The sequence below is a fragment of the Oncorhynchus masou genome, chromosome 21 (genome assembly GCF_036934945.1).
Source record: "Oncorhynchus masou masou isolate Uvic2021 chromosome 21, UVic_Omas_1.1, whole genome shotgun sequence".
In the NCBI taxonomy this organism is placed as follows: domain Eukaryota; kingdom Metazoa; phylum Chordata; class Actinopteri; order Salmoniformes; family Salmonidae; genus Oncorhynchus; species Oncorhynchus masou.
In genome coordinates, this window is record NC_088232.1 from 30083139 (window position 1) to 30109415 (window position 26277).

Consider the following 26277-nt stretch of genomic DNA (forward strand, 5'->3'; position numbering starts at 1 on the left):
TACATCATAGATGGTTAAAGGCAGAATCATAATTACTGTGAAATAGCTACTGTACAACAGATGCTCCATTTTCAAATCAGAATAATAATTTCAAACACATTATGGTGTCTGGGTATTGTGCCTTGAGATGAGCTTTTAGCTGTGTGAGAGGTATTGAGAAAACAAATGCAATGATCTAGTAACAATCAAACACTTGAAGGATCAGTTAGCTTTCATAGTAGTATTACCTCTGGCTTGTAGTGTCTCTCATTGTATTACAACCAGTAATTAATTACAACCAATCTCTAATGTGTATTTTATTCCTCTCCTACAACAGAAGAAGGAGGCATCCGTCACGAAGAAGAACAATGCCTATGCTGTTGCCGTGGCAAACTACGCTCCAAACATCATCAAGGACCAAGGTGGTATGCCCACCATCTCCAAGAGTGCCACCTCTGACCCCAACAAGGCCAAGCCAGAGGTCAAGCCCGAGCAGAACAAGAAGACCTTCAACAGCGTTAGCAAAATCGACCGTATGTCCCGGATTATGTTCCCTGTGCTCTTCAGTGGTTTTAACCTGGTCTACTGGGCCACCTATCTGAACAGAGAACCAGTCATAAAGGACATGGTCCCGTCCAAATGAATACAAAATATTCACTTTGCAAGGAGACAGGATTCACTTTACACAGCTGACCCAGGACTGATGATCTGTGTGCTTTTATGTGTGTGAGTTTGGTTACATGGAGCTGTGGCATGCATTGGAGTCAATTTGGTTGCTTTCTTTTGTAGGCGCATTCATTACGAGGAGATACCCAGGTAAATGATTACTAACTTCTAGTTGAATTGTAATTTGTTTGAGAGATTATACTTGTAAAGAGGTTAACATTTAACAATTGTTTGTTTATAGTAATGTAAGGATCTTATAGTGACATGAATAAAGAAACCACTGGTGTTTTCTCTAACTTCTATTTGAACCTCCAAGAAACCAACTGCCATAATTCAGTCAACACAAAAAATAGTTACCAACTCATAGTTATAACCCTGTATTGAAGACTCCTGTATAAGAAAGCACAGACAACCATTTCCTGTTTTTGTTCCATTATTAACCTATATCATGCTCTTCATATCTTACGATTTAATCGGATCAAATTCATAGGTTGGAAATAAATACCGTACAGTCATGTTGCACCATTTTTTCATCACATAGTGAACACAGACCTACACAAATGAGTGTTGATCCTGCAGGTTCCGGCAGTACACAGCTAGACTCACCATAAGTTCAGGGATGGATGAAGGATCACCTCCTATCACTTCCTATCGTAGGCTCAAAGACACTGTGACAGAGAACAGTGAATAGACAGTGTGAGTAAGGCTTGCAGGAATGTACTGTGTGCCAATATTTAATATCACTGTTATCTATCATAGAGTTATGACTCCTAATGACTCAAGTATGTGATTTCCTGTTGTCACCATTTTATATGCAATGTAGCTTTTTTCTCTGATGCAGATCAAAGGACCCAGATGCATACAGTGGAGTTGGAAATTATTGACACCATTGATAAAGATGAGAAAAAACAACTATAAAATAAATCATTTAAATATTGAGCTATATTGTATGCATGTTATATGCTTTAGAAAATGGCCCCCAGGAGAAGCAAAGATCCACCACCATATTTTACAGTAGGTATGGGGCCAAAGAGCTATATTTTCATGTCATTTGACCAAAGCACTGGTTCCAATCCAAGTGCCAATGCCATTTAACAAACTCCCGGCATTTACATGCATTTGTACTAGGACATTTTTCTGTGTTTTATATTTCCACCCTATGAGGTTGGAGTAATACTGAGAAATTGAGAAAATTATGATAATGTCCTTTTAGTGTATGAGCTGTTTCAAAAGGTCACCTAAAATTTCTGACAGTTTTTGTGGGATGGAGTTTTGGCCTTCCATGGTGACATCACCATACGGTAAATGTGTGAATAGACCAGTAAGAAATAGAGTTCCAAACCTCTCTGCTAATAACATTTAAATTTCCGTTTTTCCCTTCCCACTCAGACCACTCCCAGACCGTCCATTCAAAATTCTGAGAAATTGTTCTTTGCTAAGAAGCTATTTTTGTTTATTTTTGGCCATTTAATTTTTTTAAAATCACAGTAAGGTACTTAATTGTTCCCCAGACATTTTAATAAAAACCTGGTTGCCTCTGCCAGGAGGCTGAAACTTGGCCGCAAGTGGATGATAACCAAAACAATAAGCACAAGCCAAATCCACAAATAAATTATTAATTGACCAAAAAAGACATTATTTTGCAATGACTATTTCAATCTCCTGACTTGAAACACATTGAGATTCTGTGGTTTGAATTGAAGAGGGCAGTCCATAAGTGTCGATGAAGGATATCAAGGATCTGGAAAGATTCTGTATGGAGGAATCTAAGTCTCAGTGCCGTTATCCTCCCAATGTGAGGTATTGAAAGGTTTTGAAAACAGGGGCGTCAATCATTTTGACCCTTACCTTTTTGAGAGAAAAACAATTATATTAGTTGTTAACCAAAATCTGTTTCTCTGATTAATTGTATTACTATAAAATAATAAGATTACAATTTTTGCATACAATATAGCTCAGTATTTGAATTATTATTTTATACCGGCATTTTTGCTCATCGTTATCAAGGGTGTCAATAATTTTGGACCAAACTGTAAGTGCTTCTAATGTAGTCATATCAAGTCCAACAGGTAACACTTTGTTTAAAGGTCTGCTTATAAACTGCTTATAAACAGTATTACATAAATTGTTAACATTGAAGCTAATGCACAATATAAAGCTGTAATTCATTATGTATATATGATTACATGTCCTCATGGTTCCTGAATTGTTTAATTAGTTCATAAATAGTTAATAAGCATGCTTAAAATACAAATTGTAATAAAAGTTCACAAATCAGTTCATATGGACAAGGTTGTCTCTGTTTGTTTCTCTTTGACTCAACTCGATCATATAATCAAATTGTGAGATATTTTTCTTGGTCACATCACTGTTTCTCTTTCTATTTTAGCAGTGGGTACCATGCCATTGCATTTTCTATTGTAAGTAAATATGTAGTTTAGTGGGATTTGTTATTGTGTTGTACACACATTTGGAATATAAAAAAATGTGGCACAAAACATTACATTTACTTTATGATGATATACCACACACAATACAATCATAAAGTCATGTATTTTTCCAATGAATGCATTTTAACATTTTACTGTAAGTCTAGAATTCTTGTTATTCTCATGCTTTTCCATGGTCAAAATCACAGAAAGAGTTATACTCTCAAAACTTTGAGCATTCGGATTTCGCTCCCATTCGAAGGTGTCCTCTTGAACTGAACATGTTTTTCTTGCAGATTCCCATGAGTTACAATATTAATGGCATTTCAGTTTGACATTGCAAACTGTCCGATGAAAAATACTTATCATGAGCTTCAACAAATCTTGTAGATACCCTACCCTATTACTTTAGGTTACAGATTGCAGAGGTTTAACAACCGTAAAATTTCAAATAGATATGATACAGAACCTTAAGATATCCTGAAGGCATGCACCCTGACGTTGGAAGTGACTCTTAATGAATGGTCAAGAATTGAGCTGCCCTATTAATGGTTTAGTCAGCGTACTCACACAGTAGCCCAAAGCGCCCAGCTGATGAATCGCATAACAAGACATGTGCAGACATCCTCCGTCAACCTACCAGCTTCAGTTAAACAGACAGTATTTCTTTTTCACTTGACTTGAGGAGGCCATACACACAACCAACATGACACTGCCATAAGAGTGACATAATGCCTAAGGATTGAAAATGTCACATTTATGCCAGTAAATATATGAAGCAGGAAAATATTCCACAAAAATGGCTGAATTACTGTTAGACTTTTATTTTAAATTGCCTGACAGGGGGTGTTACCAACCTGACTTCTGCCCTTGCCTGTCCCGGATTATTACTGGCTTGGTGCTTCAAGCCTGGGTGTAGTGGCTGAATCACAAATCTAAATGAAGTAAACAATAATTTCCCTTACTGTTAACACCAACACATCAATTCATATAGCAGATATTTCATACTGTACAACCCCCCAAATGCTCAAATTAAAGGGATGTGTAACCACACACACACACACACACACACACACACACACACACACACACACACACACACACACACACACACACACACACACACACACACACACACACACACACACACACACACACACACACACACACACACACCTCCCTTAGACAGCCTCAGAACTTCCAGAGCCAACATATGACTGTCAGCAGCAGGACATCTAGCAACCAAATCCCTGCTAAAATTATAACACTGCTGAAATCCCTACACTGCTGATACCCCAACACCGCTGAATACCTAGTGTTGCTGAAATGGGCACAATCGATATCAGAGCAGACTGTACAGTATAGTATAGTGCTCTAAAAGAAAACAGCAAGCAGTGCACTGTCTGTCAGCAGAATTACCTCACTGTGTGCTTCTTCCTTTCTGCTCGCCCTTAATCCTCAAATTGTCTCTCTACTTATCTGTTTCTGTGTTTGTCTGCTTTTTAATGTGTCGACTGCAAACTCCACTAAGATTAACCTCCCTAGAAACCCATATAGACCTAGATACTAGCCATAAATTAGCAACAATTTGAATGTTGCGTTAAAGACCTGTTCAGATTAACTGTACGGTCCTCTTGTAGCATATAATTGCATTGGAAGGTAAAGTGGTGCTTGATGAGGTTGTTGAACCTGAATATAATGTAGGCCCTCTATAAACTAGGGTGATAGAAGATAGTAGGGTTATATTATTTTATTCTCTAGTCTAAATTCCACAAATTCTCGGACACTTTCCCATGCACACACATAAACTAAGGATGCCTTCAAACTGATGCATAAAACTGAACAACTCAATGTTTTTCAATGGGAACAATGCGTTGGGGCAGGGCCTTGGGTTGTGTTGCACTATCCATCAGAAAAGTTCAATTGAAAACGTAGAACAGCGTTTCACGGAATCATTTCTCCCCACCACCATGTTTTTGTTTGAAGGTACCCCAAAGCATAAGGACATGTATGTGTTCACAGGCTCACAGAAAGATACTGTACACAGACACACACTGATACACACCCATTCTTTGGCTCTGTTACATTTGTCAACACACACACACACTTAGCCCCCTGGCCATCAGGAGCAGCACAATCTCTCTTCCCTGATCTCTTTTAAGCTGGATCTATGAGGCCAATCGCCAGCGGGCAGAGCTGTCGCGTGTCATCAGAACTCTTATCTCCGCTCCCGCATCCCACTGTGCCCCCTTAACCAGTTGGCCTGTGTCTGTCTGCAGATGTCAAGGGAGCTTGTCTTCATCTTCCCACTATGCGAGCTCAAAATCATTGGTGTATCAGACTGAAAATACACAATGGCTTAGAAAAAGTCAAACGCGTGCTGGTTTAGTAGGGGCTTGTCCTATCAGCGTGATGTAAATCAGGGATGAAATACTCCAAATAATGGATGGCTGAGAGTCATCTGGTTTTGTTATTAAGAACTAAACATCCAGGTGAGTGTACGGTTTCTGTGTGCTTCTTTGCACTTTCTTCCTCTGTGCAATAATGTAACAATAAAGTTTCTTCCTCCGTGCTTCTACATTGCTTGCTGTTTGGGGTTTTAGGCTGGGTTTCTGTACAGCACTTTGTGACATCAGCTGATGTAAGAAGGGCTTTATAAATACATGTGATTGATTGATTGATTAATTGATTGATTGATTGACTATACCTGTATATTAGTGAGCATGAAATGAGGCTGATGTATTTTTTCATCATCATTTTCTTTATTTTGGGGGGAGGTTAAGGTGAACTTACTCCTCCAATAAAGTTAGTTACATTTCACTGTTTATGCACAGATTTCCTTTAACTAAGTTGATGCCACATGAGACCACATGAGATCCCAATCACAGTGCCAACCCAGACAAACCACAACATCAGCATAATACGTACACTGAACAGTGAATACGTGAGCACAGACCACATACCGAACACAATTCTGCCTTAGCTCTCTTTGTACACAGACCCGACAGATCCTGCCAAACATAATCAATAGACTCATTTGCCAGAAGATCCAAAGATGAGTAACCTTGGCTTAAAAGAGAGCTCAGTGCAGTGTTTCTGTTTTAGGTACCTCCTGCCTACTCTTTTGGGCTACTCTTATTTTTGATGTAAAGTGTGTGAAACCAAACAGACAATTCATTTTGGGAACCAACATATACATGCCTTGTTGTGTGATTACTGCTAATGCATTCAGAAGCTGCATCTATAGTCAGTATGTGATTCATTTGTAGGCCAAGGTCACTGCAGAGTCTACTCATTTTGATGCATGTTAATTAGGCCCTGGAGAAGTTCATAATGTGAACAAAGACAATTATTCTCCTTCTCTCTTACTGTTAACCTTCATCACTCATCTACTTCTTGCCCCTTCAAAATAGAAGTCAAGGTAGTTTGTTCTGAAATAATCTTTCCTCTTTGGAGACTGGCATTAGGAACTGCTTCAGAAATGCAAACTTAATCAGGGTCTTCCCAAATACTTAGCTTTCAGCCATTTTAGAATTCCAACAGCGTGTCTGTTCTCACTTTTATTATTATTTTTTAAAACATTATTATGATTACTTTTCTAAGCTGTGGAAGGATTTACCCTGGGAATGAGAAAGAATGGAATTGAACTGCGTTGGTGTTAGCATGAGAGGCTTGGCTAACCTGATAGAGCAAGCTTGTGATTACATTTGAATGAGGTCTTCTCTTACAGGTCTCCTAATGGGTACGCAGAAAGACACAGCTCTGGTAAAGAGAGAAAAAGAGGAGGAAACAGTGAAGACAAACCAGGAGATGTGAGATTCCCCTTTAAATGCACGCTAGTCAGGCATGAACAAGGTGTTGATACAGTTGCCTAGCAACAGAGGATAGGTCTTCGAACAGAGGCTTTGATGTTAAAACTAAGAGAGGTCCCCTTTGAGTCTAGATTGTGTGTGTGGATTATCATTAGGATCATTTCATAAGATAAGACACGTGAGAGGTGAAAAGTAATCCATCCAACAGAGAGGCATCACCTTGACTGCTGAGTGGGAAGAGAAGTGGTTAGACACCCCTAAGACAGCCATGCAGGGTCATGTTGCCTACTCTTCGTCTATCTTCAGTGAACTCCTTCAGCCTTTTATTTACCATGGCCTCTCCTTCAATGTCATCCTCCAAGGAAATTAGACTTCTATTGGGATGGATTGTATTTTGTTAGAGACAGACATCACCTTGGACCATTGGTGTCAGAACCATTTCAAACGAGATACGCTTTTCAACAGGAAATTACTGTATAGTAGCTCTAAAACAGAAAAGGAAAATGTATAACATGCCGGCTGACATTTTAAGAGGATGGGTGGGGCCTGGACCCCCTCCCCTTTTCTTTGTCCATGCCCAGGGGGCCTAGTGAAGAAGTAAATGTACATCAGTTGCTTTGTTTGGCAGAGGGAGACAGTCTCTGATGTTAGCCAGCCAGACGATTCAGAGCAGTTTGGAATGCTAATGGGGGCATTGCCATGGTGACATGCAGTTCCATCATGTTATTGCATTGAGAACTTCTGGAGTGCGTCTGCATACTAATGTGACTAGCATTTCATTCTCCCCTGCCTAGGCAGCACCTATTATGATCATAATAATAATACAAATAATAATTAGGTGGGTGGTTACATTTGTCCTATTTCCTGATACGTCGCTGGTTCGAATCCCCGAGCCGACTAGTGAAAAATCTGTCAATGTGTCCTTGGGAAAGACACTTAACCTTAAATGCTCCAGGGTCGTCGTCAATAATGGCTGATCCCTGGCCGTGACCCCACCCCCCAAGAGTGACTTAGTGGGAGTGGGACGTGCAAAAACATTCACACAAGTGTATAATAGGTATTCACTCACATGTAATGGAGTTGGCAGAGAAAACTACAGTAATTTTTAGTTACAACGTGGGAATTTGGTTCTTATACATCAAATTCCACAGGTTAAATATCTGATGAATATTACAGGAGTTGTGGCATATTATGATTATTGATCTGGTTAATGATTGACTTCCACTGATAAAGACTGGATGCATAAACATAAAAAATAAAAATAACAAGTTGGCTCCTGTCCAATGGAGGCATATCTAGTGAGAAATGTTCTGTGAGGCAGACTTTTCATAAGTTTTGGTGTGGGAACATGGGTGGGTGGCTGGAGTCACATACACAGGTACAAACACACACATAACATACACACTGTAGACATGTACACCTGGATTGTGTGTTGTAGTAGAGTAGTGGCCGGTGGGCACACACTTAATGTATTGTGAAATCTGTTGTAAAATGTATTTACAAATTGTATTATAAGGTATATTACTGCCTTCGTTTTTTCTTGACCCCAGGAAGAGTAGCTGCTGCCATGGAAGCAGCTAATGGGGATCCATAATAAATACAAATACAAACTCCTTGTCACTCATTTTTGGCAATGCAATCCCTTAAAGAGTTGGCAAAAGAGCACAAATGACCGAAATACAGCGTATTTCACCACTTCGGCCTATTTATTGCCTTACCTCCCTAATCTTACCTCATTTGCACACACTGTATATATATCTTTTCTATCGTGTTATTGACTGTACGTTTGTTTATTCCATGTGTATTTCTGTGTTGTTGTTTGTGTCGCACTGCTTTGCTTTATCTTGGCCAGGTCGCAGTTGTAAATGAGAACTTGTTCTCAACTGGCCTACCTGGTTAAATAAAGGTTCCATAAAATAAAATAAAAACAAAGAGACCGGCACCAAGGCTAGAATAGCTGCACATGAGATGGTCGCTGTCCACTGTCCTGTGGTGCTGAACTCACGAATGCCGATTCCTTCGCTGTCCACTTCAGTGGTGCTGAATCGCTTATCGATACTGTTGCAGCTTGTTTGTAACATCTGACCTTTTACTCTGTCCTGTGACAAAGTCGCCACATAGGGATAGTCCTCAGCTTGGTTGGGTTGTGCGAACATTGAAGTAGAGTAATTTAGAGTCAATGAGTTATTCATTCTCCATAGGTTGGTTTGTGATAACATAATTATATAGGTTGGGTTCTGTGTTTGAGGGAATGTTGAGGGACAGTTGTTCAATTAGTTGAACAGTGGGAATATTGAAAGATATAGCCTCACTAGTCACTATATCCAGGTTTGCTTATGGAAATATTGAAGCATAGATTCAGATTATGTTGTAATTTAAAAAAATCTAAAACAAATAACATTTTTGATAAATGTTCATCTACTGCAGAACAGTATAGGCTATATTGTATATACGGCCGTGTCAGCAGGTTAGAGATGCAAGATGAGCGTAAAAAACCCACTGGTGCAGCACTCCCTGAAACATTTTTCTTTCCCGACAAAGAGTACGCAGGCTCTCTCAAGCCATATTATAGGTCTGTCTACCCTATCCTCGCCCACCTTACTGGAGCACAACACCATAAAAATAATGTATGCATCACTCAAATTCGGAAACATCTGTAACCATACCTATTCCTTCTGAATAACAAAGAGGGAGACATCGCGTTTATTTTCTAGACCTAGTTCCGATATTTTTGTGTCTTTTGTTGAAAATGAACTGTGGGATTTCCGCAATATGTACCAAGCTTCTGCTGCAACATGTCAAAGGCAAAGCGATGAATGCGTGGCTGTTGCTAGCTCTTCTCGGAGTCTGGTAAGTTTGCACTGGACTAGTGGGGATATGAATGACCGATGAGTTTTCGGTGGTTCTGAATTAGGGCAGTAGGCGACAAGACGTCCGTTTATGGTACTAAATAAGGGTGAAAGGGGTTGAAGATCATACCGAATGTGTTGATTAGCTGCTACCCGTAGCATTGTGCCGAAGGATTCGTGCGCGGTTGTCAACACAATCCCGACACAATCTGTAAAATGTCTTACAATGTTGTTATGTTGGACGCACATAACTGCAAAACCTAGCGGAGCCTAATTTGTTTAGCGTAAAGAATGCCAAGTGTAATAGCCTACCCTTGACTATAGCCTGTAGGGAGTATATACTATTCCGTTATTTCAGCGGGCAATGTCAATTAAATTAGAGGGACAACCTTGAGCAAAACCAAGGCTACTGCAGATTATCGTTTTCATTCTAAACGAATCGCGCAATACTCGTTCAGAAATATTTTTCAAGCAGCAAACATTAGGTATTCTAAGCCTCAGCATCATAATTCCCAACTCCTGCCAACACTTCAAAAATATAATGATTAAGCTTAGCGTATAAAATGTTAGATACTGTACATTTTGCTTAATACATTTCATGTTGGCTATATTCTTGCCCATAGAGCAGATTTCACATAGGCCTATGCGGCAAAAAGGACCTTAATCTGAGTCTTCATGGCAATATCAGCTGTCACTTCAAGAGCAAGATATATGATTTATGAGTTTGAACCTTACATTTTATTGACTAATACCACAAATTGACCAATATATATATATGTGGGCCATAAACTAATTACAAAATCAAGGTAAAAAAGTTAGCTGTGAAGTTAGAATGAATGACTATTACGCTATGTCACTACAGTTGGCTCTGTTCCTTGTATTGATAACCGCCATGAAACTTCAGACATCTTTTTGTCATAAACTTATCTGTCACCTTGTAGTAGATTGGTTCTGCCCCTGCAATATAGTTTGCATCAGAATTGCATGGCTTTGATCAGCACAGTATATTAGTCATTCATGCTTATTGAGGGTTGGGGTTTTCCGTTGTACCCAATAGTAGTGAGCTATATTGACTCAACTCACTCACTGTTTTCCAGTACAAAGACCCTGACCACCGATTTACTGATCCCTTGTCTTCCCATGAGCATCCAGCCCCGCTTTCATCATCTCTTCTGGCAGCCAGCTAGAGGGGTAGTACCAAGTGCTGGTCTAGGATTGGGTGTTACAGTTCTGGGTGTTACAGTTCTGTTAAGTTGGCTCCAATCAATAGATCAATCAATAGGCCTGTAGCAGTTGTCACCAACCCTGGTCCTGTTCCAGGCCAGCAGCACAATTCAACTGGTGAAGGTTTCGATGAGCATTTGAATAGTTGAAGGTGTGTTAGTGCTGGGCTTGAATACAAGTTTACACAACCAGTAACCCAGGACCACTGGGGTAGATTAAGCTGATCCTAGACCTGTGCTTTGGTTGTGACACTACAGAGTCTTGGTCACCGATTCTTGATCACCACAACATTCTTTCAGCCCTCAATAATATGCTTCCATACAATTTGCTTAGTTGTAGTGTTGTGATATATTTGTGAGTTTACAAAACAAATTATGTGGTATTAATCCATAAAAAAATCAAAGTCATTATTTGACAGATTTATATGATGTATTATATATTAGAATTTATTGAGAGTTAGCTCAAGTTGCCTTTTCAAATTCTCAACCTCTTATCATCTAAAAGGGCTCACTTGCTTCTAATGGACTATCAGTGGAGTAGGGTTATGGACATTTAATGCTTTTAGGTTGTTTAACATTGCGGGTTATGGATACTCAGTGTTATTGGGAGTGTGAACCATTGTTGTAGAGATTACAGATTCAGTGGCACTGGACAAGTGGGTCTGGCCATATCGATTCTGTTTAAAGACAGTTGTGCTCTAGCATCTGGGAGGGACTGCTGAATGGCCTGGGCGAGGTGACAAGTCCTCAGGTCTCTTAACGGTATTGGATACATGTTAATTAACACGAAACAACAGTAGCTGGGCTTGGTATTACTGGAGCACTCGCTCATTTGTGACCGTCAGATACAGTGGCACAGTTACAGGGCGGATGGAATGAGATATACAATTCCCAGATCTACCTCTATAGCTTCTCCCTGAATCAAACCCAAGACTCTACTGTAAGCTCCAAAGTGTGGTCTTTGGCCTTCTTTATCAAATAAATCATTTTTAGAGAAGCTGTACATCTGGACAGACGGACACCTTTCCCCTATAACATGCCTTGGTCTGAATTCCAGTAAGTGTGTGTCTTGTAAACCCTCAACCTTTAGCCCCACTCTACCCTAGATTCCTATCCAGCTCTTCTGCCAAAACACCTGGCTTAATTAATTGCTTAGTAGTCCTTCCAGTGTTCCAGCTGCAGAACCAAACTCTCTCTCTCTCTCTCTATATATATATATATATATATATATATATATATATATATATATATATATATATATATATATATATATATATATATATATATATCTCCCTCCATCCCTCCCTCCCTCTGAATCATTTTCTCTCTCTCCTCTCTTCGCAGTGTGGCGTCATTTGGGCCCAGTACAAAGGAGGATGAGGACTATGAAGACGTCCCCATAAATAAGACCTGGGTTTTATCGCCCAAGGTCTATGAGAGCGATGTCACCTTGATCTTAAATAGATTGCTGCAGGGCTATGACAACAAACTCCGACCTGACATTGGAGGCAAGTCCCATTGGGCCCTCACTGTTTGAATCAGAATTGCATGGCTTTGATCATTGAAAAGACATTGAACCAACATGGAATAGACGTTGAATTGACATCTGTACCCAGTGGGGTAGTTCTACAGCAGCCAGTGGGAATCTGCTTTGTTTTAAACATTTTAGTGCCCCATTAATTATGTAAGCTTGTGATAGATCATCATTGACTTACCTAGCATTGTTTAGCACTTACCAGTCATTTTCAGAGTGTATATAATTGTAGAATAAGTTGCATGCATATCTCAAAATCAGGACTCAGCCCATTGCCAGTCTATTACTCCTTCCTAAAATATCCCTCCAAGGCAATGACGTAACTGTGCTGTGTGCAGGCCAATGTGAAGTTATTTTTAAGCAGATTGATTACACACAGTGGATAGAATGCTGAGCCAAATCATGATTGATCGCAAGGCTCTGGGTCATTGTTAGGAGTTCAGTTCATTCGATTGTCGTGTACACTGACGGAGGATACAAATGGTTTGCGAAAAAAAATATTATTCTACTTCTAAGCATAGTAGCTTAAAGTTGTTTGATTCGTTTGAGATTGTGGACTGTATAGCCTACTGTGCATAGCAGCATGGAAGCAGTAAGAATGTGGTTCTTTCTTGCACCTCGTACATACTTGCATTATTTGAGAGCCCCTGGTAGGCTATACTGTAGAGATAGGTTACATTCACAAAGGTGAAAGGTGTTGTGTTTTTTGTTTCAGTTAGGCCCACAGTGATTGAGACAGCGGTGTATGTCAACAGCATCGGACCAGTCGATCCTATCAACATGGTGAGTCTGGTGGCCTGGGGGGGGGGGGGTCTAGCTGTCTAAGCCGCTGCCTCTAGAGCACATGTAAGATGTACAGCTGTCAGCATGGGTTTGAATCCAGCACACTTTCAGCAGTCACTGTCCTACCTTTCACCTCTACATCTCTTTATCCAATAAACATACAAAATACTTAAAAAAATATATACAGTACCAGTCAAAAGTTTGGACACACCTATTCATTCCAGGTTAAGAATGTGGTTCATCGTGGCTACTTTGAATAATGTCAAATATATTTTGATTTGTTTAACACTTCATTGGTTACTACATGATTCCATATGTGTTATTTCATAGTTTTGATGTCTTCACTATTATTCTACAATGTAGAAAATAGTAAAAATAAAGAAAAACCCTTGAATGAGTAGGTGTGTCCAAACGTTTGACTGGTACTGTATATAAAAAAGAAACATGGTAAGTCCTGTCGGGTCATGTACTACATTAATGCAGGAGAGCAACATTCTAATACAATGCCCAGAACATAATCATGGCAGTGGCACAATATACTGGTGTAAAATATCTGTTCCATGGCAAGGTTAACCCATGTGTCCATCTTGTTTCAGGAGTACACCATAGACATCTTCTTTGCCCAGACGTGGTATGACAGTCGCCTTAAGTTCAACAGCTCCATGAAAGTCCTGATGCTCAACAGTAACATGGTGGGAAAGATCTGGATTCCTGACACCTTCTTCCGGAATTCTAGAAAGTCTGACGCCCACTGGATCACCACTCCGAACCGTCTGCTGCGACTGTGGAACAACGGGAGAGTGATGTACACGCTGAGGTAGGAGGATGACGGCTGACATTCTTTGTTTTTCCAGGACTCTGTGTTTAGTACTCGTGGTATGTGCAGCTCTAGTTTGTGCATCTGTACTTTTGTCTTGTAGCCCTCTTTTAGGCACCCGCTATTTGTCGAAGCATGATCTTGAAGCCGTTGTTATTTTTCCCTAGCATTTGTTTAAATAAAAGAGAGGGAAACACTTTGTTTGTAATTGTTACGATCAAACCTGTTTGGGAAAAAAAAACACATTACAAAATCAATGTAACACATCATTAACTTTTCTCTGTCACAATTCTGTTTTTGTCAGGTTGACTATTAATGCGGAATGCTACCTTAAGCTGCATAACTTTCCTATGGACGAGCACTCGTGTCCGCTGGAGTTTTCGAGCTGTAGGTGTTTAAACACTCTCCCCGTTTTGATCCGTCATTTCGACTTCAGCTTCAGTAGCCAGCCCAGAGAGGGCGTCAGAGCAGGCCAGCATTAGGAGCTGAGCCCCAGCCCCAGCCCCACACAAGCCCATCTGCTTGAGGCTGTCCCTTCAGCCTGTATGATCTATCATCTGCTCCACCGGGGGAGAAAGGAGGTCACAAAGTACCATTCTCTGACAGACTAATGAATTATGCAGCGCTCCCAAACTGATTCATGCTCTGTCTGTGTCATTCTCCATCCGTCCTGCATTGTGCTTCAGCTTCTCATGTCTCGTTGTCATGATCTTAACCCCCACACACCCTGTCGAGCGCTACAGTGTAAACTGGAAGGGCATCCCATGGTTAGAGGAAAGATGTGTACCATCCTGAATGCTCCCCTGCTTGGCCATATAGTATGCCCCTGTGGTGTACTGAGATGCACTGTTGTGTTCTGGATTGTGGAATCAAGGCTGGACAAGGCTGGACATTGAGAGGTTCCTAATTTTACATGTGTGTGTTTGTGTGTGTTCAACCGTACACCCTTCTAGATGGCTATCCTAAAAACGAGATTCTGTACCGTTGGCAAAAGCGTTCTGTGGAAGTGGCCGACCAAAGGTACTGGAGACTCTACCAGTTTGCGTTCGTCGGTTTACGAAACACATCAGATGTGGCGCATACACAGTCAGGTAAGGGATGACATGCATCCTTTTAGAAACTGCACTCTTACCTCTGGTTTTTAAGTTTTACGAAATTATGCTAAACATTTTCACTTCTTTTATATGTGTGTATGATTCTCTTTTGAATGTCTAGGTGAATATGTCATCTTGACAATATTTTTTGACCTGAGTCGGCGAATGGGCTACTTCACTATTCAGACGTACATCCCCTGCAGCATGATTGTGGTGCTGTCATGGGTCTCTTTCTGGATCAATAAAGATGCTGTCCCTGCCAGAACCTCCTTAGGTATGATTAAACCTCAGTAGTTTCTTACACCCCTCTATAACGGACAAAAAAAATCTGCTTTTCTAATGGCTAGTGTCAGTTAGGTGAACACACAAAGTCAGCTCAACCAGCTAAATCATTCAACTGGCTTTGTGACTTCCTGTGCAGGAATCACCACGGTGCTTACCATGACAACGCTGAGCACCATCTCCAGGAAGTCGCTTCCCAAGGTATCCTATGTGACAGCCATGGACCTGTTTGTGTCTGTCTGCTTCATCTTCACGTTTGCTGCTCTGATGGAATATGGGACTCTACACTACTTCACCAGCAACAGGCAGAGCAAGAAGGATACGGACAAAAAACCACAGGTAGTGACACCACTGTTGCTTCCCAGTAGCTTCTGCTATTTCATTTGAAGATGTAAATTTTTTAATTGGAATATACTATTTGTACAGTTTTAAAATCAAGGCAATTCATCAAATTACAGCAATGTAAATAGGAGATTTCAATGAGTTGTGTGAACACGCACATACCATTTCTTAGTAATGAACTGCGAAATAGTGCATAACAGCTTGACAATGAGTCAATCTGCATACATCAGCTACACAAATGGAGGAAGCTGCAGTAGCTTCTTTCTCTGACATGAACATGAACATAATTAACTTTAACACTGCCACTTCCAAGGTCAGATTCGTTAGTCGTTAGTAACAATGCTGCCTATAACTCAAGGCCTTATTTGTTTCCATTAAGGTAGATTTCCTTAATCTGATGTCTGTCATCATATTTATCCGGGTTTTAAAGACTTTGTGAGAAATTGGTTTCTGTGGGAGAGTAAACACACACTCAGCAGAGGAGTGGGAGTGCAGAGGGCATAAGTCATCGCTGTAAATGGGCACGCATCCTTCCAACTGGAACGGACAAGCAGTGACATTGAGCAGGGAAAAGGAAATCCCTGTAAGCTCAATACAAAATGGCAACGTTGTCTCTTACAAATAGCAAACGACACGAAATGCAGTGGAAAAAGGCCTATGCCAATTTCCAAAAGACTGTATGCCTTTTTATTGACTAAATATGGCTGAACAACTCTGCTCTTCCTAGCATATTCCCACAGCCACCGTGATGAATTTGAGTTTGAGTTTGAGTTTATTTTTATTTTTACAGGGACAGTGCACATTAATCAACGTTTCAGTAAAAGTGTCGGTTTTAGCCAGCCGGCTAATTTTCAACCGCAGTCCCTGGGCAGGTTATTAAAAACAATTACAAAATAGACAATAGCAACATAGAACAAGCAAGACATAGCAACATAGGACAAGCAAGACGTAGCATACAGACAGAGTAACATAGAGCAAAAAGCAGCAAGACAAAATTCATAAAAGCAACAAAGTGTTTCCACACCTCACAAGCTACAGATTTTTGAATGTGAATGAATTTGAATGTCATATATTGCATTTATAATATACATCTATGATCTTCAGCGCTCATTCACCATAAATGGCATCCAATATGTGGGATCATGCTCACCACACAAGTGTTGTCAGCTACAGTGCCTTCGGAAAGTATTCAGACCCCTTGACTTTTCCCCCCCCACATTTTGTTACGTTACAACCTTATTCTAAAATGGATTAAATAAAACAATTTCCTCAGCAATCTACACACAATACCCCATAATGACAAAGTGAAAACATGTTGTTAGAAGGGTTGCAAATTTATTAAAAATAAAAAACAGAAATACCTCATTTACACAAGTATTCAAACACTTTGCTATGAGTCTCGAAGTTGAGTTCAGGTGCATCCTGTTTCCATTGATCATCCTTGAGATGTTTCTACAACATGATTGGTGTCCACCTGTGGTAAATTCAATTGATTGGACATGATTTGGAACCACTAAGTTTTACGTTCCTCGGCGTACAGATCACGGACAAACTGAAATGGTCCACCCACACAGACAGGGTGTTGAACAAGGTGCAACAGCGCCTCTTCAACCTCAGGAGGCTGAAGAAATTTGGCTTGTCACCAAAAATACTCACAAACTTTTACAGATGCACAATCGAGAGCATCCTGTCGGGCTGTATCACCACCTGGTTCGGCAACTGCTCCGCCCCCACAACCGCAAGGCTCTCCAGAGGGTAGTGAGGTCTGCACAATGCATCACCGGGGGAAAACTACCTGCCCTCCAGGACACCTACAGCACCCGATGTCACAGGAAGGCCATAAAGATCATCAAGGACAACAACCACCCAAGCCACTGCCTGTTCACCCCGTTATCATTCAGAAGGCGAGGTCAGTACAGGTGCATCAAAGCTGGGACCGAGAGACTGAAAAACAGTCATCAAGGCCATCAGACTGTTAAACAGCCATCACTAACATTGAATGGCTGCTGCCAACATAGTGACTCAAATGTCTAGCCACTTTAATAATAAAAAATTGGAGGTAATAAATGTATCACTAGTCACTTTTAACAATGCCACTTTATATAATGTTTACATAACCTACATTACTCATCTCATATGTATATGCTGTACTCTATACCATCTACTGCATCTTGCCTATGCTGCACGGCCATCACCCATCCATATATTTATATGTACATATTCTTATTCATTCCTTTACACTTGTGTGTATAAGGTAGTTGTTGTGAAATTGTTTGATTACCTGTTAGTTATTACTGCACGGTCGGAACTAGAAGCACAAGCATTTCGCTACACTCGCATTAACATCTGCTAACCATGTGTATGTGACCAATAAAATTTGATTTGATTTGATTTGGAAAGGCACACACCTGTCTACATAAGGTCCCACAGGTGACAGTGCTTGTCAGAGCAAAAAACAAGCCACGAGGTTGAATGAATTGTCCGTAGAGCTATGAAACAGGATTGTGTCAAGTCACAGATCTGCGAAGGGTATGGAAACATTTCTGCAGCATTGAAGGTCCCCAAGAACACAGTGGCCTCCATCATTCATAAATGGAAGAAGTTTGCAACCACCAAGACTCTTCCTAGAGCTGGCCGCCTGGCCAAACTGAGCAAGAAGGGCCTTGGTCAGGTAGGTGACCAAGAACCCGATGGTCACTCTGACAGAGCTCTAGAGTTCCTCTGTGGATATGGGAGAACCTTCCAGAAGGACAATCATCGCTGCAGCACTCCACCAATAATTTCTTCATGATAGAGTGGCCAGACGAAAGCAACTCTTCAGTAAAAGGCACATGACTGCCTGCTTGGAGTTTGCCAAAAGGCACCTAAAGGACTCTCAGTCAATGGGGAAACAAGAATCTCTGGTCTGAGGAAACCAAGATTGAACTCTTTGGTCTGAATGCCAAGTGTCACGTCTGGAGGAAACCTGGCACCACTCCTATGGGTGAAGTAGGGATGTTTTTCAGCGGCAGGGACTGGGAGACTAGTCAGGATTGAGGGAAAGATGAACAGAGCAAATTACAGAGAGATCCTTGATGAAAACCTGCTCAGGACCTCAGACTGGGGTGAAGGTTCACCATCCAACAGGACACCAAGCCTAAGCACACAGCAAAGACAATGCATGAGTGATTTCGGGACAAGTCTCTGAATGTCCTTGAGTGGCCCAGCAAGAGCCTGGACTTGAACCTGATTGAACATTTCTTGAGAGACCTCAAAATAGCTGTGCAGCAACGCTCCCCATCCAACCTGGCAGAGCTTGAGAGGATCTGCAGAGAAGAATGGGAGAACCTCCCCAAATACAGGTGTGCCAAGCGTATAGCGTTATACCCAAGAAGATTCAGTTCTGTAATCGCTGCCAGAGGTGCTTCAACAAAGTACTGAGTAAAGGGTCTGAATACCTTTGTAAATGTGATATTTCCGTTTTTTGGAAGAATAAATTTGCAAACACTTCTAAAACACAGTTTTTGCTTTGTCATAGGGTATTGCGTGTAGATTGATGAGGGGGAAAAAACGTTGTAATTAATTTTAGATTAAGGCTGCAACATAACACAATGTGGAAAAAGTCACGGTGTCTGAATACTTTCCGAAGGCACCATACAACTTAAAGTGAATGGTAAATAAAAATCCAATCTTGAAGTGTATTCCTAGAAAGATATGAATCGATTGTAATATTTACCTACAGAAATCCAGCAGCTTGGTGAACATTAGGCCAGGGACGTCACTGCTCCAGATGAATAACATCGCCCCCTACCAAGATGAGGATGATTACGCCTACGAGTGTCTGGATGGGAAGGACTGCACCAGCTTCTTCTGCTGCTTCGACGACTGTCGCTCCGGAGCATGGCGCGAAAACCGGATGCATGTCCGAGTTTCAAAGATCGATTCCTACTCACGAATATTCTTCCCCACCGCCTTCGGTCTTTTCAACCTGGTCTACTGGATCGGGTATCTGTACTTATAAATCTAGTCTAGAAAAGAGGAGAAATAGCCTTTTACTTCAGAGAAAACAGGTCAAAATATTTGTTTACTCTCTTTACTTGCTATTCTTGGCACTTTTGAGGATAAGATGGAAGGGGGGTGAGTGTACTGCTTTGAAATTTAGAGCCAGGGTATGAATGGGTAAAATAGCTTCTTCTCACCAATATTTGAACAGCTCCCTAGGTTTGAATCTGTACTATTTTTCTAGGTGTTGGCTCACAGATGAAGGCAGCAGGGTCAGAACAGGGCGAGACTCTGGGTCATACCCACCAGCAATTGCATGATGTTAGGTTCCTAACCTCTATGGATTTAAGGAATTTTATAAAACGGGTTGTTTGGATGCTAGATGCTAGTTGGTTGATAGCAGGGATTTATTCATCACAATCCCTGGGAAATGCCTGTTAACAGTTTAATTTGAATTATCAATGCGCATCCACTGTCCCACAGTCCAGCCAGGCAATTTATAAAAATGTATAAACTCCCCTGGGAAAAAGTATGTAGACATTTTTTCCCCAAGCTACTAGGCTAGAATTTGGTTTGTAACAGTTAGGGTTTGTCTAGACTCTAAACCTTGCTGCCTGCCTCTCTGACCTGTGCAACAATGTTGCAGTTTATTTTGCGATCTGCGCCCGTGCCATAGAGAGAATGAACGTGATGAGACTGACAGCTTCTCTGAGCTAGGCACATTCATTTATTAGGATCATTGTAATAGATATATCAAAATAAATGGTGAAACAAACGGAAATTCAAAAAGTTTGCTGTCATTTCAGCTGCTTTAATGTGATTGTGTGTTAACTTTACTAGTAGCTAGACTGCATGGCAACCTTTTTTAGCTTAGAACGTTTGAAATGGGCGACCAGCTCGTTTGTCTAGCAACTTCAGAATCTCAGAACTAACAATTGGCTATTGCCTGGACTATGTCCTCTGGTGGAAGGATGAAATAAAACAAATGTAATAATTCAAATAAAGTTTTTAATTAAAACGTAATTTCTCTTTAAAAATGTAAAATGTTAATAAAAGTAATAAGGCCCTCGAACCTGGGAATTATTTTAAATAACCCCCTCCTGATGGCTGTTTCCTCGGCCCGTCGCTCCACGTTGGGCCTTAGAACAGCCCTTAGTCAAAAACTATTCACACAAGCATTTGCAAGCTTTATTGCTTCATTGATACACAAAGGTTGTGTTTTACAACAGCCTGGTTTTGTAACCTGTAACTTATTCGAAATTGCAAAATCTATTTGAATATTTAAATATACATAAAATAAAGTATGCCTATGCACAGGCCTACATTTCCCCCTTCAATAATTATATCTGACGTCATGTTTTCTGTGCCACATTTTTACTGTAAGCAAAATAAATACAACATTTCCACCAGAGATCGATTCAACACAATTTAGTTCCATACTTATTGAGGCAGTTCATCATTTGAGGTCTGAAATAATCATTAGGCATTATTTAGGCTTAGCTCCTGTATTGACACAAAGTCAGTAAAGCAAGAAATTAATAGCATGTATTTTCATATTATTATATTCTAATGACACATATTATATTTCCTTCTTGATGTGATTCCCCCAAATTGGCAGCTGTAAATAGCCTTCATCATTATCATATATAAAAGCAGCAAAAAAAGCAAGACAAGAAAATCTACTTTTCATTTGGCTACATTGAAACTAGAACAAAGCTTTCCATCACTCCTCTAGGTTTATAACCAGAGGCGGATTGTGCTGCAATTGTATCAAATTTGATTAGCGATGCATACTTAATAAAGACATATTAGACTAATTTAAACCATATTTATACAACATAGACTAACTGAATAATATTCATGCAGCTCCCAAACCCTTGAATTATTTTGCTTGACAAGGGCGCAGTACTTACACTTTATAAAATGTAGCTGTGGATATAATCTTCTAAGCATATTTTAGCTGAAGCATTAGCAGACATGAATATCTTTACTAATAACAGCGAGAAGGGTTACTCCATTTTTGATAAATAGAGCAAAACTCTTATAGTGCTTTATTCCACACAAAACCAAAGAAACTGTTGATAATGACTTTGTAGCATAAGTGTGTTTAATGTTACATTCAAGATCAATGTGATTCACAGTACCCCGATGTTTGGGCGATACTTAAGAGAAAAAGTCAAGAAGAATGAATTATCAAGCCTGAAATGGACCTTACAAATTTGAAAGTCCAGTGATTAACGAGGGAAAATTGACTTTAGTTTTAATTTGAGTTAATTTACATATGCAAGGTTACCCCATATAGTTTGCCCACATCCGGTCCAATTACAAGAAAAAAAAAATATTTGATTTACTGTAAAGATAATATAGGTGAGGCAAGTTGGTTATACACTCAGTGAAGATGGGAGTAGTTCCATTACAAAGAAATTAGGCTTTTTATGCTGACTCCTGTAGGATTCTCTCTCATTCATTTATCACAACTCCTTTGAAACCGCAGCTGTACTGTATAAAACATGGTCAAATTGGAAATTCAGTCAATGAAAGTCAACAAGGGGAGTAAATTGTGGAGATAAACCTTCTGAACCTCGTTTATAGCCATAATAAGAGTGTTGAATATCTTTGATAATGTCATACTCCTGGTTATCCTCCATTTTACAAAATACCTTTGTAGATGGGATGCTTGCTGAACATGTTAACTCTGCCTATAAAGCTTTTCATGTGATGTGTTTACTTGTTTACTGATGTGAAGAGAATGTGATTATTACACTACAAGAATGGATTGCGTTTATATAGTGCTTTTTCACCAGCTTATAAGGCACTTTGTATTGTAATGTCGTAACTAAGCTCATGCACCACAAGTGAGGTGACACACAGCAGCAATATCGTTCAGAGCACTGTATCAATAAGAAGTGATTGAGGTGGAAACGTGAGGAGATTAGATGAGATCAGATGATTCCCCTCCTTTTGGGTGTCGAAAATGTAATTTACCTCCCAGCTATAAGATACTATTGTTGCATTGTCCTTAATGTATTTGAAAATTAAAAAATGTATATATATATATATACTATATTCTTTTCCATCATGACAGCCTCAAAGATATTAATATGATAATACTGTGTTAACATGCATATTGTTTGTGTTTGTTCTCTATAACACTGACGGACATGGAAACCATTATGTCATTGATGTTTTGTCATTGACATCCTCTCTGTATACCGTTCAAACATAGGCATAATTAATCCTGTCTTTCACCTTTGTACAATGCGCCCTTCCTTCCAAATGATTCTGTGTTGTTATGTGAAAACAAACTCAATACACTGTGAGAGAATAAAACAGTGCCTGAAAAAAACATAAGTATCTTCCTCTTGAAGTACATTTCCTTCAATATTGGTTTTGGAAATAAAATTGATCTGAAATGCATTCTGACTAATGTGTATGTACAGTGGTGTCTGAAATTACTGACACCCTTGAGACTTTGTTTAACAAGTTTTCTCAAATTCTTGACACCCCTGTCGAGTCTTAGAAATAAGTCAAAAGTATAGTATTTGGTCCCATATACTTAGTATTTGGTCTAACTACATCAAGCTTGTGACTCTACAAACTTGTTGGATGCATTTGCAGTTTGTTTTGGTTGTGTTTCAGATTATTTTGTGCCCAATATAAATGAATGGTAAATAATGCATTGTGTCATTTTGGAGTCACATTTATTGTAAATAAGAATATAATAGGTTTGACCCTCTGTAACTTTCTCACTCATCATCATTCATCATTTATTCTGGATTATCCATAATCATGGTAGCATCCACATTAATGTAGAAGTGTTTAGAAACATATATTCTTATCTACAATAAAAATGACTTCAACTGCAAATGCATCCAACAAGTTTGTAGAATCACATGCTTGATGTAGCCATTGCATGCTAGGAATATGAAATTCCTGTTTCGGGAATATGAAATTCCTGTTTCGGGAATATGAAGCTCCTGTTTCAGGAATATGAAACTCCTGTTTCAGGAATATGAAGCTCCTGTTTCAGGAATATGAAACTCCTGTTTTAGGAATATGAAGCTCCTGTTTCAGGAATATGAAGCTCCTGTTTTAGGAATATGAAGCTCCTGTTTCAGGAATATGAAGCTCCTGTTTTAGGAATATGAAGCTCCTGTTTCAGGAATATGAAGCTCCTGTTTCAGGAATATGAAGCTCCTGTTTCAGGAATATGAAGCTCCTGTTTCAGGAATATGAAGCTCCTGTTTCAGGAATCTGGAATTCCTGTTTCAGGAATATGAAGCTCCTGTTTCAGGAATATGAAGCTCCTGTTTCAGGAATCTGAAATTCCTGTTTCAGGAATATGAAACTCCTGTTTCAGGAATATGAAGCTCCTGTTTCAGGAATCTGAAATTCCTGTTTCAGGAATATGAAACTCCTGTTTCAGGAATATGAAGCTCCTGTTTCAGGAATATGAAGCTCCTGTTTCAGGAATCTGGAATTCCTGTTTCAGGAATATGAAGCTCCTGTTTCAGGAATATGAAACTCCTGTTTTAGGAATATGAAGCTCTTGTTTCAGGAATATGAAGCTCCTGTTTCAGGAATATGAAACTCCTGTTTCAGGAATATGAAACTCCTGTTTTAGGAATATGAAGCTCTTGTTTCAGGAATATGAAGCTCCTGTTTCAGGAATATGAAACTCCTGTTTCAGGAATATGAAGCTCCTGTTTCAGGAATCTGGAATTCCTGTTTCAGGAATATGAAGCTCCTGTTTCAGGAATATGAAGCTCCTGTTTCAGGAATCTGAAATTCCTGTTTCAGGAATATGAAACTCCTGTTTCAGGAATATGAAGCTCCTGTTTCAGGAATCTGAAATTCCTGTTTCAGGAATATGAAACTCCTGTTTCAGGAATATGAAGCTCCTGTTTCAGGAATATGAAGCTCCTGTTTCAGGAATCTGGAATTCCTGTTTCAGGAATATGAAGCTCCTGTTTCAGGAATATGAAACTCCTGTTTTAGGAATATGAAGCTCTTGTTTCAGGAATATGAAGCTCCTGTTTCAGGAATATGAAACTCCTGTTTCAGGAATATGAAACTCCTGTTTTAGGAATATGAAGCTCTTGTTTCAGGAATATGAAGCTCCTGTTTCAGGAATATGACGCTCCTGTTTCAGGAATATGAAGCTCCTGTTTCAGGAATCTGGAATTCCTGTTTCAGGAATATGAAGCTCCTGTTTCAGGAATATGAAGCTCCTGTTTCAGGAATCTGAAATTCCTGTTTCAGGAATATGAAACTCCTGTTTCAGGAATATGAAGCTCCTGTTTCAGGAATCTGAAATTCCTGTTTCAGGAATATGAAACTCCTGTTTCAGGAATATGAAGCTCCTGTTTCAGGAATATGAAGCTCCTGTTTCAGGAATCTGGAATTCCTGTTTCAGGAATATGAAGCTCCTGTTTCAGGAATATGAAACTCCTGTTTTAGGAATATGAAGCTCTTGTTTCAGGAATATGAAGCTCCTGTTTCAGGAATATGAAACTCCTGTTTCAGGAATATGAAACTCCTGTTTTAGGAATATGAAGCTCTTGTTTCAGGAATATGAAGCTCCTGTTTCAGGAATATGAAACTCCTGTTTCAGGAATATGAAACTCCTGTTTCTTAGTCGTCGTGCCTCTACTCCTTTCTCTTCCTGCCTCTTGCTGTGCTCAGGTAGCAATTACAAGCTGGGCTGACTGCCATAGTCAGGGAGGAAATCAGCAGTGCCAGAAAAAGTCTGTTGTTTCTGATAAATTAATTAATGTCCCAGTGTCATTTCCTGACACAATGAGATGCGTAAAAATACAATACAATACCGAAACCCCAATACCATCCCTATTTTTATTTATTTATTTAAATTGAACCTTTATTTAACTAACCTTAAGAATTAGGTACAACACCAACCAAACTGGCCTTCAGATCAGCACTCACAGGCGTTTTCATCCTTCACCTGATTAAACCAACCCTATCTTACGGAAAGGTAGAAAAGGGGGAGAGTGGATGTGTGCAGCAGAACAAAGAGATGGGCGAAAATGGGATGAATATAACATGAGGCCGGCCTGTAAAATATGCATCTCCATCCTGGCAGTGATAGACTTGTTCAGCTGCTCAGCCCCTTCACTTAATTTACCCAGTCCAATGTTTTTAGAACACGACTCACTCATAACATGAGAGAGGTAAAGCGGGGGAGGGAGAGTGAGAGCGCAAAAGAGAGAGAGAGAAAGAGAGAGAGAGAACCTTCAACCAAATGGCACAAATCCTGGCTGTCAGTTTGGGTTCAGGGTGGTTTGTTGACAGAGTGAATTATCGGCTGGGGATCAGATGGTCCTTGAGCAGCATATCGACCGATCTACTGGTCTATCAGATAGGAACTGAACCTTACCAGGGGAACATTAGTGTCAAATAATGACTGAGACAGCAGGTCTGTTTCCTTTATTTGGAAGGGGTCTTGTCTATGCCGAAAATGACATTACA

General features: G+C 39.9%; 2 protein-coding genes across 4 annotated transcripts in view; both read left to right on the forward strand.

The window, feature by feature from the left end:
• The window catches only part of LOC135508089 (gamma-aminobutyric acid receptor subunit alpha-2-like), a 35933-nt gene extending 33015 nt beyond the window's left edge, over positions 1-2918 (forward strand). The window contains exon 9 of the mRNA XM_064928029.1: positions 317-2918. Coding sequence (XP_064784101.1) covers positions 317-622 — 306 coding nt within the window. The 3' untranslated portion in view covers positions 623-2918. The remainder of the gene's footprint in view (positions 1-316) is intronic.
• A 6519-nt stretch (positions 2919-9437) lies between these two features.
• On the forward strand, positions 9438-23548 carry LOC135508090 (gamma-aminobutyric acid receptor subunit gamma-1-like). 3 transcript variants are annotated; one of them, XM_064928031.1, is made up of 9 exons: positions 9438-9736; positions 12303-12466; positions 13208-13275; positions 13872-14092; positions 14397-14479; positions 15046-15183; positions 15308-15460; positions 15608-15810; positions 19532-23548. In XM_064928031.1, exons 1-9 carry the CDS (start codon positions 9636-9638, stop codon positions 19808-19810), a joined length of 1410 nt encoding a protein of 469 aa, XP_064784103.1. In that variant the 5' UTR covers positions 9438-9635; the 3' UTR covers positions 19811-23548. The 3 variants fall into 3 exon arrangements, with proteins under 3 accessions (XP_064784103.1, XP_064784104.1, XP_064784102.1); XM_064928032.1 differs by having other exon boundaries at positions 15608-15807; XM_064928030.1 differs by lacking the exons at positions 9438-9736; positions 12303-12466; positions 19532-23548 and adding an exon at positions 17479-18207 and having other exon boundaries at positions 13212-13275; positions 15608-15807.
• Positions 23549-26277: the final 2729 nt, after the last annotated feature.

What these genes read in the sequence shown, in the direction of transcription:
- LOC135508090 (XM_064928031.1), top strand. Translation starts at nt 9,636, where the DNA reads ATGAACTGTGGGATTTCCGCAATATGTACCAAGCTTCTGCTGCAACAT. An exon ending in ACTCCGACCTGACATTGGAG is followed by an intron (nt 12,467 to 13,207) that starts GCAAGTCCCATT and finishes TTTTTGTTTCAG; the next exon opens with TTAGGCCCACAGTGATTGAG. An exon ending in TCCGCTGGAGTTTTCGAGCT is followed by an intron (nt 14,480 to 15,045) that starts GTAGGTGTTTAA and finishes ACACCCTTCTAG; the next exon opens with ATGGCTATCCTAAAAACGAG.